The sequence below is a fragment of the Tupaia chinensis genome, unplaced genomic scaffold (genome assembly GCF_000334495.1).
Source record: "Tupaia chinensis unplaced genomic scaffold, TupChi_1.0 Scaffold143646_2, whole genome shotgun sequence".
Taxonomy (NCBI): Eukaryota; Metazoa; Chordata; class Mammalia; order Scandentia; family Tupaiidae; genus Tupaia; species Tupaia belangeri.
Window position 1 is genome coordinate 22,396 of NW_006203495.1, and position 11,358 is coordinate 33,753.

The window sequence follows — 11,358 nt, forward strand, 5'->3', positions numbered from 1 at the left end:
GGAGGTAAAGCATTGTAATTAATAGTAAGTGATCAGAGCAAAGGGGAGCTGTCGGTTGGGGGACTTCCTGGAAGATTTTATCATATACTCAGGATGTATAGGAGAGCTATGCAATTCTTTTATAGTAGTATATTGGGGAGCCAGAGGGGGGGTCGCTTCCCAGTAAGGCTGCCAGTTTCTGGAGCAAATAGCAAACAGCCTTGCTGACATGCTAACTGACCCAAGCTTTGTTCCAAGGTTGGGGGGTGCACAACAGTAGCCTTGCCAACGTGTTGATCCGACTGGAAGCGGAGCTCAAAGGTGGGTGGGGGGGCTCAGACAGATCCTGGGGCCTCACCGGGTCGGACTCTTCCAGGTACCCTTGACAGAGTCTTACCATGCTATCAGCCTTCCAGCCAGTCAGGACCGTGTGTGCATCACGTGTTCAGGTCAACCTTCATCTGAACCGGGAGCTCCGACGTGGCTCCAGGATTACGTGGGCGTGCCCTCCCATCACAGGGCTCCAGGGTTACGTGGGCGTGCCCTCCCATCATAGGACTCCAGGATTACGTGGGCGTGCCCTCCCATCACAGGGCTCCAGGATTACGTGGGCGTGCTCTCCCATGTAGCCACTGTGACTGGGCCATTTCCCTGTTTTTAAAGTTACTTGTCTTCTCACTGTTGAGTTGTAAGAGTTCTTGATAGATTCTGGGTAGCAAACACTTAGGAGATACATTTGCAAATATTTTCCCATCTGTGTGGATTGCCTTCCCCCTTTCTTGGTGATGTCCTTTGAGATACAAAGGTTTATGATTTTGATGAGGCCTAATTGATTTATTGTGCCATTGCTGTTTGTGCCTTTGCTGTCACAAGTAAGAAACTATTGAGGGACCAGCAGGTGGCATGGTGGTTAAGGCTCTGGACACTCCCACATGGCCGACCACGGTTTGAATCCCAGACATGGTGGCTTGCTTTCTCACTTTCCCTTTCTCTCTCTCGCTGTGTCTCTCTCTGCCCAAATTAAAATAAATGAGTGAATAAGTAAAATTAAATGATTGTTAAAAAAAAAAGAAACTTGAAAATTTACCCTTCATTTTCCCCAAGGACCTTACATTTAGGCCCTTGTACACGATGCAAGGTCGAGTCTTGACGTCGTTGTTTGCAGGCGAGCATCCGTTTGTCTCGTCGTTTGTTGGGAAGGTTGTTCTCTGCCCATGGGGGCTTGTCTCCTTTTACTCAGTGTTCCCCAAAGATTCATCCGCGCTGTGAGGTCCGTCAGCGATTGGTTCCCTCTTCTGGCTGCGTAGTACTCCGTGGTGTGGGTATGCCACACTAATTACTCACCTGCTGGAGGGCATCTCGGTGTGCTCTGGTTTTAGCGGTTACAAGTCCGACTTCTGTGAATGCGCTTATATAGGTTTGTGCGTGAACATACGCTTTCATTTTTCTGGGATAAGTGCACAGAAATGCAGTTGATGAGCATGCGGTGATTTTGTGCTTCGTTTTTATTGGAAACTGCGAGAGGCGGCAGACTTCTACGTTCTTAGCAGCAATGTGCGTTTTCTGCACCCTCGCCAGATGCGGCGTGGCCGCCATTTTTATTTTAGGCTTTGTTTCTGTTTTTAACTTGTCGAGGGGTGTGCGCTCATAGGAGAGAAGTGGGAAGGCGACTTCCGTGGGGACGGTCACCACACTCCCTCCGTTTCCCCTCACTTTGGGATTTGGGGCGTGTGTGCCTGGTGCGTTTCTTAAGCTGCAGGGTCTGGGCCTTGAACCGTATGGGCAGCCGTGTAGGACCCAGCTTTCCCCGCCATGGTGGGCCGCCCTGTTCCAGGCTTTCGGAGTGGGGCACGGCCATGCCCGTCAGGCTCGTAGCTCTCATCGCTTTCAGGCCTGGTGCCCCGGCCGTCTCCACACCTCATGGCCATCTGAACTGCCCTCTTCGGTGAATTTTGTGTTTATGTCGTTGCCGTTTTCTGATTGAACGATTCATTTTTTATTGCTGGGTGTGGAGTCTTTACACGGCAGGTACGCGTCCTCGGCTGGGCGTGTGGTTTGTGAGTGTCTCCGATTTGTAGCTCGCTCTCCTGTTTCTTCACATGGGCTTTCACAGAGCGGCCATTCTAAACTCTGATGAGGTCCACTTTACCCACTTTCCCTCTTACGAACTACACTTTTTTTTGAGAGAGAGATTTTTGCTATAGGGTGCATCCGCTCGCCAGAGAGACAGAGACAGAGAACCAGAAAGTGCGAAACCACCCCCTGGAGGCTGGTCACACCACAGTCCCTTCTCCATTGTCTTCTTGGCACTTTGGGCATGCTTGCACATGCGCCTGGCACAAGTGTCAAGCTGCCGCCAGGTCTGGGACTCGAACTGCAGTTGGCCACATGGGAGTCACCAGTGTAACTGCTGCGCCATCTGCTGGTCCCTTTGTCTTACCTTCGAGTCCATGGTTGGTTTGGATAAGCCTGAGTGTCTGGTCGAGGCTTCCTTATTTTTTTGCCGGTGTATATTCTCAAGTGCTTTCAAAAGCCGATGTACGAACGATCTGAAGTGCCGTGCAGTGTCACACCTCGGGGGCCCGCGAGGGGTGGTCCGGTGTCCGTGGTGACGGCCGAGAGCTGAAGGGCCTGGGTCAGGCCGCTGCACCTCTCTGAGCCCCCTCATATATAAAATGGAAACACTGACACTCCTGCCGTGTGGGATAGGGTGGCACCGAGCTGCAGGTGCTCCCTGAGTGCCTGTGGTGGGCCAGGCACTGTTGGAGTTGCAGGCATACAGAACTGTGACCCTGACCCAGGCCACCAGCCTGAGCACCTCACGGGACGTGGGCCGGCAGGACGAGGTGGCTGGCGAGTGAGGCGGTGTGTGGCCTCCGCGTGTGTCAGCGGCGACGGTGCTGTGAGCGAGAACGAAGTGGTTTTAAAAGGCTCTGGGGCCATCTTCCGGGGAATGTGACACCAAGCAGTGACCTGGAGGGGGACTGAGCCACGCAGGGAGCTGGAGTGCTGCGGGGACTAAGCCGTCCAGGCAGACCGGACAGCAAGCACAGAGGCCAGGAGGCTGGCGTGTGCTTGGCGTGTGCTCGGCGTGCATGGTGTGGCCTGGGGACCAGCACAGCGGTGACCGAGGGTGGTGCTGGGCCGGGGCTCAGAGCCGCGGCAGCGTGGTGAGCAGGAGCGAGCATGGCCGCCGGCTCTGGCCGTGTGGAGAACAGACGCCAGGAGGGCCGGGGAACCCGGGCAGGCAGCGAGGAGGCTCCGGCAGCCTCGCTGAGAACTGGCCTCGCTCCCTGGCTGGGTGCGGAGCGGGGTGGCCGGCCGTGGGTCTGGGTTGATTGTGAAGGTAGCACCGACTGCGTGGCCGTGTGGGGACAGAGGAGCCGGGGCTGGCTGCGCGCTGTCCCACGGAGTGGCTGGGAGGTGGCGTTGCCGTCATGGCGAGGGGGCGGGCGGCGTGGGATGCTAGACGTGCGAGCGCGGTGCCTGGCTGGCAGGTGGGTGGCGAGCGTGGCTTTTAGGAAGAGGCCCAGCCGCAGACGGGACACAACGGTCAGCGGAGAGGAGAGACGGTGTGGACGGTCCCCATGCACGAGACTGGACGAGGTGGCCCACGCCGGCGGTTCCCAACCGGAGCGACCTTCCCAGGGACGCCTGGCAGCCTCAGCGTGCTGGCTGTCGCTGGGGTGGTGACGGGGTCCCGCGCGGTGACGGCCGACAGTGGCTAGTGGCCGTTGGCGGGGCTAAGGCGGGGCCCGGCTGTGGAGCTCCGGTGCTGTCTGGCTGGAGTGGGGGGACTAGGGCAGCCCGAGCCTGGGGCTGTAGGTCCGAGCTGGGCACCAGCGGTCACATGTGAACATGCTCGTGTTCGTGCAGCGTGGTGACCAGCGCACAGCCAGCACAGGGACACGGCTGTCACCGTTGGCGCTTCAGCGGCAGCTTGGGGTCCCGAGAGGCCCTGCTGTACGCCCCTCCGTGCTGTGGAAAGCGGAAGCCGGGGAGGCGTTACTCCGTTACCCCCGTCTTAGGAGGAGAGATGCAGTGAGCTCCCAGAGATGCAGGAGAGGGAAGTGCCCCAGTGGGTGTGGCCATGCCCACTCCCTTCCCGGCTCTCCACCCTGTTGGGATTTGGGGCACATACCCACCCCAGTGTGTTTTCTTTTCTTTTCTTTTTCTTTTTCTTTCTTTCTTTTTTTTTTTAGGACTATTTTATTTAACTTATTTATTTTAATTTGACTAGAGAGGGACAGAGCCTGGAGGTGGGCGGCGTGAGAAAGCAAGCTGCCAGGTCCAGGACTCGAACTGCAGTCTGCCATGTGGGAGTCCAGCACCTTAACCACCACACCACCTGCTGGCCCCCCAGTGTGTTTTCTAAGCTGCCAGGTCCAGGACTCGAACTGCATGGTCAGCCATGGGCTTTGGCTCCTTCAGCCACCAGGGCTGACCCAATCTCCTGATTTCTAGTCCAGTTGTTTAGAGATACGATGTTTTCTTTTTAAAAGAAGCTTATTTATTCATGAGAGAGAGATTCACTGATTATTACTTTTATTTGTAGTTTTTTGCCGCAGGGTGCCTGCACTTGCCAGGGAGACGGGGAAGGAAAAGGAGAAATGTCCCCATAGGGGAGGCCATGGCACGACCATCTCTTCCCTCTTCCTCTTGGGATTTTGGGCACACACGCTCACGTGTCCAGTGTGAGTCTCAGCCACTGGGCCTGGGACTCGAACTGCAGTTGAACATGTGGGAGTCAGGCCACCATGCCACCTGCTGGCCCCAAGGGTAATTTTTTTTTTTTTTGAGAGGTTTTTGCTATAGGGTGTGTGCGCTCGCCGGACAGACAGAAAGAGACATAGAGACAGAAAGCGAGAAATCACCTCCCAGGGGGGATGGTCACGCCGCGATCCCTTCTCCTCCATTCTCCTCTTGGGATCTTGGGCACGCACGCACGCACACGTGCCCGGCGTGAATTTTAAGCCACCGGGTCCGGGATGTGAACTGCGGTCGACTATGTGAGAGTCCAGCGACATAGCCGTTATGCTAACTGCTGGTTCCCAAGGGTAATTGTTTTTTGACAGGGTCTCCCACATCGGGTCCTCCTGCCCGGCCTCCCAGCCAGTCAGGACTGCAAACACGCCGCTGGCCCAGCACCGGCTGTCTGCGGCTGGGCTGGGACCCGAAGCTTTCCACGTCCTGAGAAGCAGGCTTTGTCAGATGTACAAGTCGCAGATGTTTTCTCGCAGTTGGCTTGCATTCCCATTTTCTTTTTTTTTAAAGAATTATTTATTTCATTTTATTTATCATCATTATTGTTATTTTAAAAATTTGCCACAAGTCACATGCACTCATGAGAGAGAACCTGAGAGGGAAAGCAAGCCACTAGGTCTGAGACTTGAACCACGGTCAGCCATGTGGGAGTCCAGTGCTCTAGCTCCACACCACCTGCCGGCCCCAATCCAGTGTTTTTAACAAAGCCACGGAGGGGCCGGCTGGTGGCATGGTGATTGAGGTGCCAGATTCCCACATGGCTGACCCTGGTTCAAGTCCTGGACCTGGTGGCTTGCTCTCTCATGTCTCTCTCTGGTCAAAATAAAACATAATAATAGTAATAAATAATAAAAACAAAGACAAAAAACCCATGACAGCAGCCACCGCTACCGTGGGGTAAATGTGGACTTTGTGCCAACTCTGCTGACCCCTTCCGAGGCCAGCCAGGACAGGAGCCCGGGCGAAGCAGGCCCACGGAGCCCAAGCACCTTGCCCTGCTCTTCACAACCACGTGCTCCCCTGGGTGACCCCCTCCTTGCTGGGCACCCTGGCCCACTGTGTTGTCATCGTCCCCACGCACTCGCCTCCCAACGCTGTTTACTGTGAAAAGTGGCATTAAAAGCACCGTAAAGCTAACATCTCACCCCGCCGTTCTAGTTTTCAGGCCCACTGTGCACACTGCACACCCCGCCTGGGTGCACGCAGTGGCCACCTCATGGCGTGGCGGGGCGCCGAGCTGGGCTCCTCACGACTGTAGAAGCCACTGGGCATTCTCAGGCTGCGGACCGCTGCTCCCGAGCTCAGTCCTCGTAAAGAGCCGATGCCCCGAAGCGTGGCTCTGTGTTTGTTCCAGTCTTCCTCTGGAGCGCTGACTGAGGTCCTGATCGGGGCTTACAGAAAGGCCGACAGGCGGCTCAGAGTGCTCGTGCGGAGCGTCGCCACTGCCCAGACCTTGGCCTCGCGCTCTGCACAGCTTGGGTCCCTGACGCACCTGGCCCGCAGCTCACGCACACCGTCACGCACAGCCTGCAGCTCCGCACACCGTCACGCACACTGTCACACACAGCATTGCACACACCGTCACGCACAGCCCGCAGCTCCGCACACCGTCACGCACACTGTCACACACAGCATTGCACACACCGTCACGCACAGCCCACAGCTCCGCACACCGTCACGCACACTGTCACACACACCATTGCACACACCATCACGCACAGCCCGCAGCTCTCTCTGCACACCGTCACACACACTATCATACACACCATTGCACACACCGTCATGCACAGCCCACAGCTCCGCACACCATCACGCACACTGTCACACACAGCATTGCACACACTGTCACACACAGCCCGCAGCTCCGCACCCCGTCACGCACACTGTCACACACACCATTGCACACACCATCACGCACAGCCCGCAGCTCCGCACACCGTCACGCACACTGTCATACACAGCATTGCACACATCATCACGCACAGCCCGCAGCTCCGCACACCGTCACGCACACTGTCACACACAGCATTGCACACACCATCACGCACAGCCCGCAGCTCCGCACATCGTCATGCACACTGTCATACACAGCATTGCACACACCGTCACGCACAGCCCACAGCTCCTCACACCGTCACGCACACTGTCACATACACCATTGCACACACCGTCACGCACAGCCCGCAGCTCTGCACACCGTCGTGCACACCATCATGCACAGCTGCAGCTCATGCACACCATTGCACACACTGTCACACTGTTGGGCACGCCGTCGTGCACACTTCGCACACCATCACACACAGCCCACAGCTCGCACACACCATCGTGCACACCGTTGTGCACACCATTACACACCACGGCACACACCATCATGCACAGCCCGCAGCTCCGCACACCGTCGTGCACACCGTCATGCACACCATTGCACACCATCGCACACACCATCACACACAGCCCGCAGCTCGCACACTGTCATGCACACCATTGCACACCACCACACACACCATCACATATACCATCAAACACAACCCACAGACACCATCGCACACACTGTTGTGCACACCATCACACACACCGTTGCTCACACCATTGTGCACACCTTCGACACACTGCCAGGCGAGTGCTCTCCACTTCCCAGTTGAGGAGGCCGATGCCAGCCTTCCGTGGTCGGGAACTAAGGGCAGCACACAGGCTGGGCACCGGGGTGTACTGGGTCTGGCCAGAGCGCCTCCTCCAGGAGCAGGGGAGTATTGCAGCATTTTAAAAATGTTTATTCTGAGTGAGAGAGACAGAGGGGCAGACGCAGACACACCCTAGCAGCTCCCGACGCCGCGGCTCCCTCCAGCCCCAGCCCTGGGTCCCCAGCCCCTCCTGTGTGCCATGGCCTAGGGCTGGGCCAGCGCTTGCCCCGCGGTGGGGCAGCCTCGCTGTGACTTCTCCGCATCGTCACTGGAGGCGGTTGGAGCCAGCGACGGCAACGTCATCTTCGCAGGTCGAGCCGCCGCACTTGTTAACCTGTTTTTCGGGGGCCTGAGACCCGAGAACTGCGAATGCTGGACGGGGCCCACAGAAGCCAGGAGTGGGGAGATGGTGTCTCACAGAACCGGTGTGGGGAAGAGGACGAGGGGGGCCGCCCTGGCTCCTCCCTTCATTTTCCAGATGAGGAAATTGAGGCCGAGATTTACGTATGATCACACAGCTGCTCCAGGCGGACGCAGGCCTGGGCCGAGCCCTGGGCTCCTTCCTGGCTTCTCGGCAGAAGCCTGCTTCTTTATTTGTAAGATGGAGACAGCCCTGTGGTCCCCGGAGTCCACGAGACACCACGAAGCCTCCATGCTACCATCCTGCTAGGGTGGCGCTCTCTCTCTCTCTCTCTCTCTCGGCATGGGGCTCATGGCAAGGCAGAGCATGAATTCTGGAACTGGCCTGTCCAGGATTGGGTCCCCGCTTTACCCCTTCTGTCTGACTGTGGGCAAGTTACTTAATCTGTGCTTCTGTTCCCATTATCTGTATGAAAGGTTAATAGTGGCTGCCTCATTGTGTTGCAGTGAGGATAAATGAAGCAAAGTATTTCAAAGCCTCTAGAGCAATGCCTATCATATCCAGAGCCCCCACTAAGTGTCAACTGCTATTATTATTAATAATGTTTAGCCGATTGTGTTTCCCTTTTTGCTTTCACAGCCAGGGAGCTCACCACTGAATTTGAACCTTATCTTTAGACCCCCGTCTTTTGCTGTTTCCCTAATATTCTCGGGTTTTATTGAACTATTTGGCTTTCATTTCTCCTATTATCCTGATTTCTGTATATTATTATATCATATTAGCATAAACTGTTTCAGACCAAGTTTGGGGTTAATGAATTAAGAAAAACACCGCAGTAGATAGACATAGAGTGGCCTGTGGTAGCGCAGGGCGGCCTTGAATGGGGTGAGCTGCTATTAAACAATTACAGCCAACGTCAGTAAGGACCTGTACTAGCTCTGGTTACTGTAACCCTCAGTAACTCCAGACACGCCCCTTACGATCCCAGATCCCAGGTGCAGTTGAGGGAACTGAGGCTCAGAGAGGCCGAGCGATGCAGCCAGTGGGTGCCAGCTGCAGGCGGCAGAGCCAGGATTCACGTGGCCTGAGACGACTCCAGTGCACACACTCTCTCCCTGTCTCTGCCTCCCGCCCCGTTCCATGTTCTCGGGGTCCCTCGAGCTCTCGGGGCCTAGGGGGAGTGATTTCAGATGTCTGACTGAAGCTCTCTCCCTGTCTCTGCCTCCCACCCCATTCCCTCTGCCTTCTCTCTGCTCCGGATTCCCCAGAGCCCATGCGGGCCCCCAAAGGCCTGGCTTTTGCGGAGATCCAGGCCCGCCAGCTGAGCCTGCAGTGGGAGCCACTGGGCTACAACGTGACGCGGTGCCACACCTACACCGTGTCCCTGTGCTACCACTACACCCCGGGCCGCAGCCACAACCAGACCGTGCGGGCGTGTGCGGACGTGGAGCGGGGCGTCAGCCGCTACACCATCAAGAACCTGCTGCCCTTCCGGAGCGTGCACGTGAGGCTTGTCCTCACGAACCCCGAGGGGCGCAAGGAGGGCAAGGAGGTCACCTTTCAGACGGAGGAGGATGGTGAGTCCCGGCCTTGGCTCCCAGGGCTCGGAGGTCCCCCGCAGGTCCCCCTGTTGGAGACAGGACATTTTAGGAATTGGTGATCTAGTTCGTTTATTTTTAGTTTTATTATAGGGTACACATGCTTGCCAAGAAGAGAGAGAGTGAGAAATCACCCCCCCTTGGGGCATGGCCACACTGTAGTCCCTTCTCTATTCTCCTCTTGGGATTTTGGGCACATCTGCACATGTGCCTGGTGTGATTTTAAAGCTGCTGAATCCGGGCTTGAACTGTGCTTGACCGTGTGGAATCCAGTGCCTTCTTAACTACCATGCCACTTGCTGGCCCGCTATTTGATTTTTATTGCCGTAGGGCATGTATACTCACCAGAGATAGAGAGAGAGGGAGGGAGAAAGCACCCCTCTACCCCAGTGGGGTGTGGCCAGGACACAATCCTTTTCCCTCCATTTCCCCATCCCATCAGGGTTCGGGGCGTGCACGTACATTACGGCATGGTTTTCAAGCTGCTGGGACTGGGATTTGAACCACGGTCGGCCATGTGCCATCTAGCTCTCTTAACCAGTGCTCTATTCTTTGTTTCCTTTTTTATACTTGGGATTTTATTTGTTGCTCTTTCAGCTTTTTGAAACAGGAGCTTCTGAGCTCATCCATTTAGAGCCGTTTTCATTTCTGATTTAGTCACGTTCCATACAAGAACGTGTTGGCCAGCAGTGGACCGTATATACCGCAGGGTTTACCCCTAAAGGTTGAAATAGGTGGTACCATAAAGCCCGGTGTATTGCAGGCTGTGCCATGTGGGTCTGTGTAAGTGCACTCTGTGATGTCTGCCACAAGGACAAAAGTCACCAAATAGTTCATTTCTTAAATGGTGCATGACCGTGGATGTACTTAAAGCTACACATCTTCCTCAAAGCCCTGCTTTAGCTGCATCTGGTATTTTGATATGTCCATTTTAGTTAGCATTCAGTTCAAACTATTTTTAAACTTTTGTTACGTTTTCTTCTTTGACTTAAGAACTATTTAGAATTACAATGATTAAATTTCTAAGCAGGTGAGACTTTTCTAATAATCTTTTTCTTACTGATTCCTGGCCGAATTCCGTGTGGTCAGACTACAAACTCTAAATCTAGGCTTTTCAAATTTGATCCAGGCCCTATGGCCTAGCATATGATTGAATTTTGGTAAATGTTTCTCGTATACTTGAAAAACAAATGTGTGTTTTGTCACTGTCCCACGCAGTCTCTCTGTATGTCAAACTAGCGCTTACTAAGCTCTCGCTGCAGGCCGGCACTCTGCGCGCTTCCCAGGGACCACGCACCGTCCTGCGGCAGCCCTGGGGCGGCTCCTCCCCGTGTCACAAGTGAAGTCGCGTAGCTCGCAGAGAAGTAGCAGAGCTAGGTTTCAGACCTGGCAGTCTGGCTTCAGAGTAGTCGTTCCTTTTATTTTTTTCTCTTAATTTTTTTTTTTTTTTAATTTTTGATAAAGCGTGTGTGTATGTATGTGTGAGAGAGAGAGGACCCCTCACAGGGCCTAGTCGTGCCACGGTCCCTTCCCTCAGCCCGTCGGGCCCTGGGCTCTTGCGTACCTGGCATGTGTCAGGCTGTCGGGTCGGGGATTCGAACCCCGGCCACCACGTGGGACCCGGCCTCTCTGGAGCAGTGCATTACTGCCGTGCCATGGAGTTAGCGCAGGGTTTCCCACAGCACTACTCTGTGCTGCAGCATGGGTGTCCTTCCACTGCAGACCCCCGGAACCCTAGCTGGTCTGTGGTCCCCCAGCTGTCCCACGGGAGTTTCCGCTGTGCACAGGAAGGGCCTGGAGACCACGCTGTGCTCCTCCCTGGGCTCCCCACTTCCCGGGGTGTGCGTGTCCTGTGTGGAGAGTTTGCTGAGGGTGGGAGTGGGGACGGGGTGAGATCCCCCCCCCCAACCCTCGGAGCCTGTCGCCCTGTGCACACCCCCTGCTGGGCTTCCCCGGCTGCCTGTCCCCTGGCGTG

At 55.6% G+C, this 11,358-nt stretch overlaps 1 protein-coding gene across 1 annotated transcript in view; it reads left to right on the plus strand.

Annotated features, from left to right (window-relative positions):
- Positions 1 to 11,358, plus strand: part of PTPRU (protein tyrosine phosphatase receptor type U) — a 70,301-nt gene that overhangs the window by 13,646 nt on the left and 45,297 nt on the right. The window contains 1 exon segment of the mRNA XM_027766734.1: positions 9,054 to 9,362. Within this exon segment, the coding sequence (XP_027622535.1) occupies positions 9,054 to 9,362 (309 nt within the window).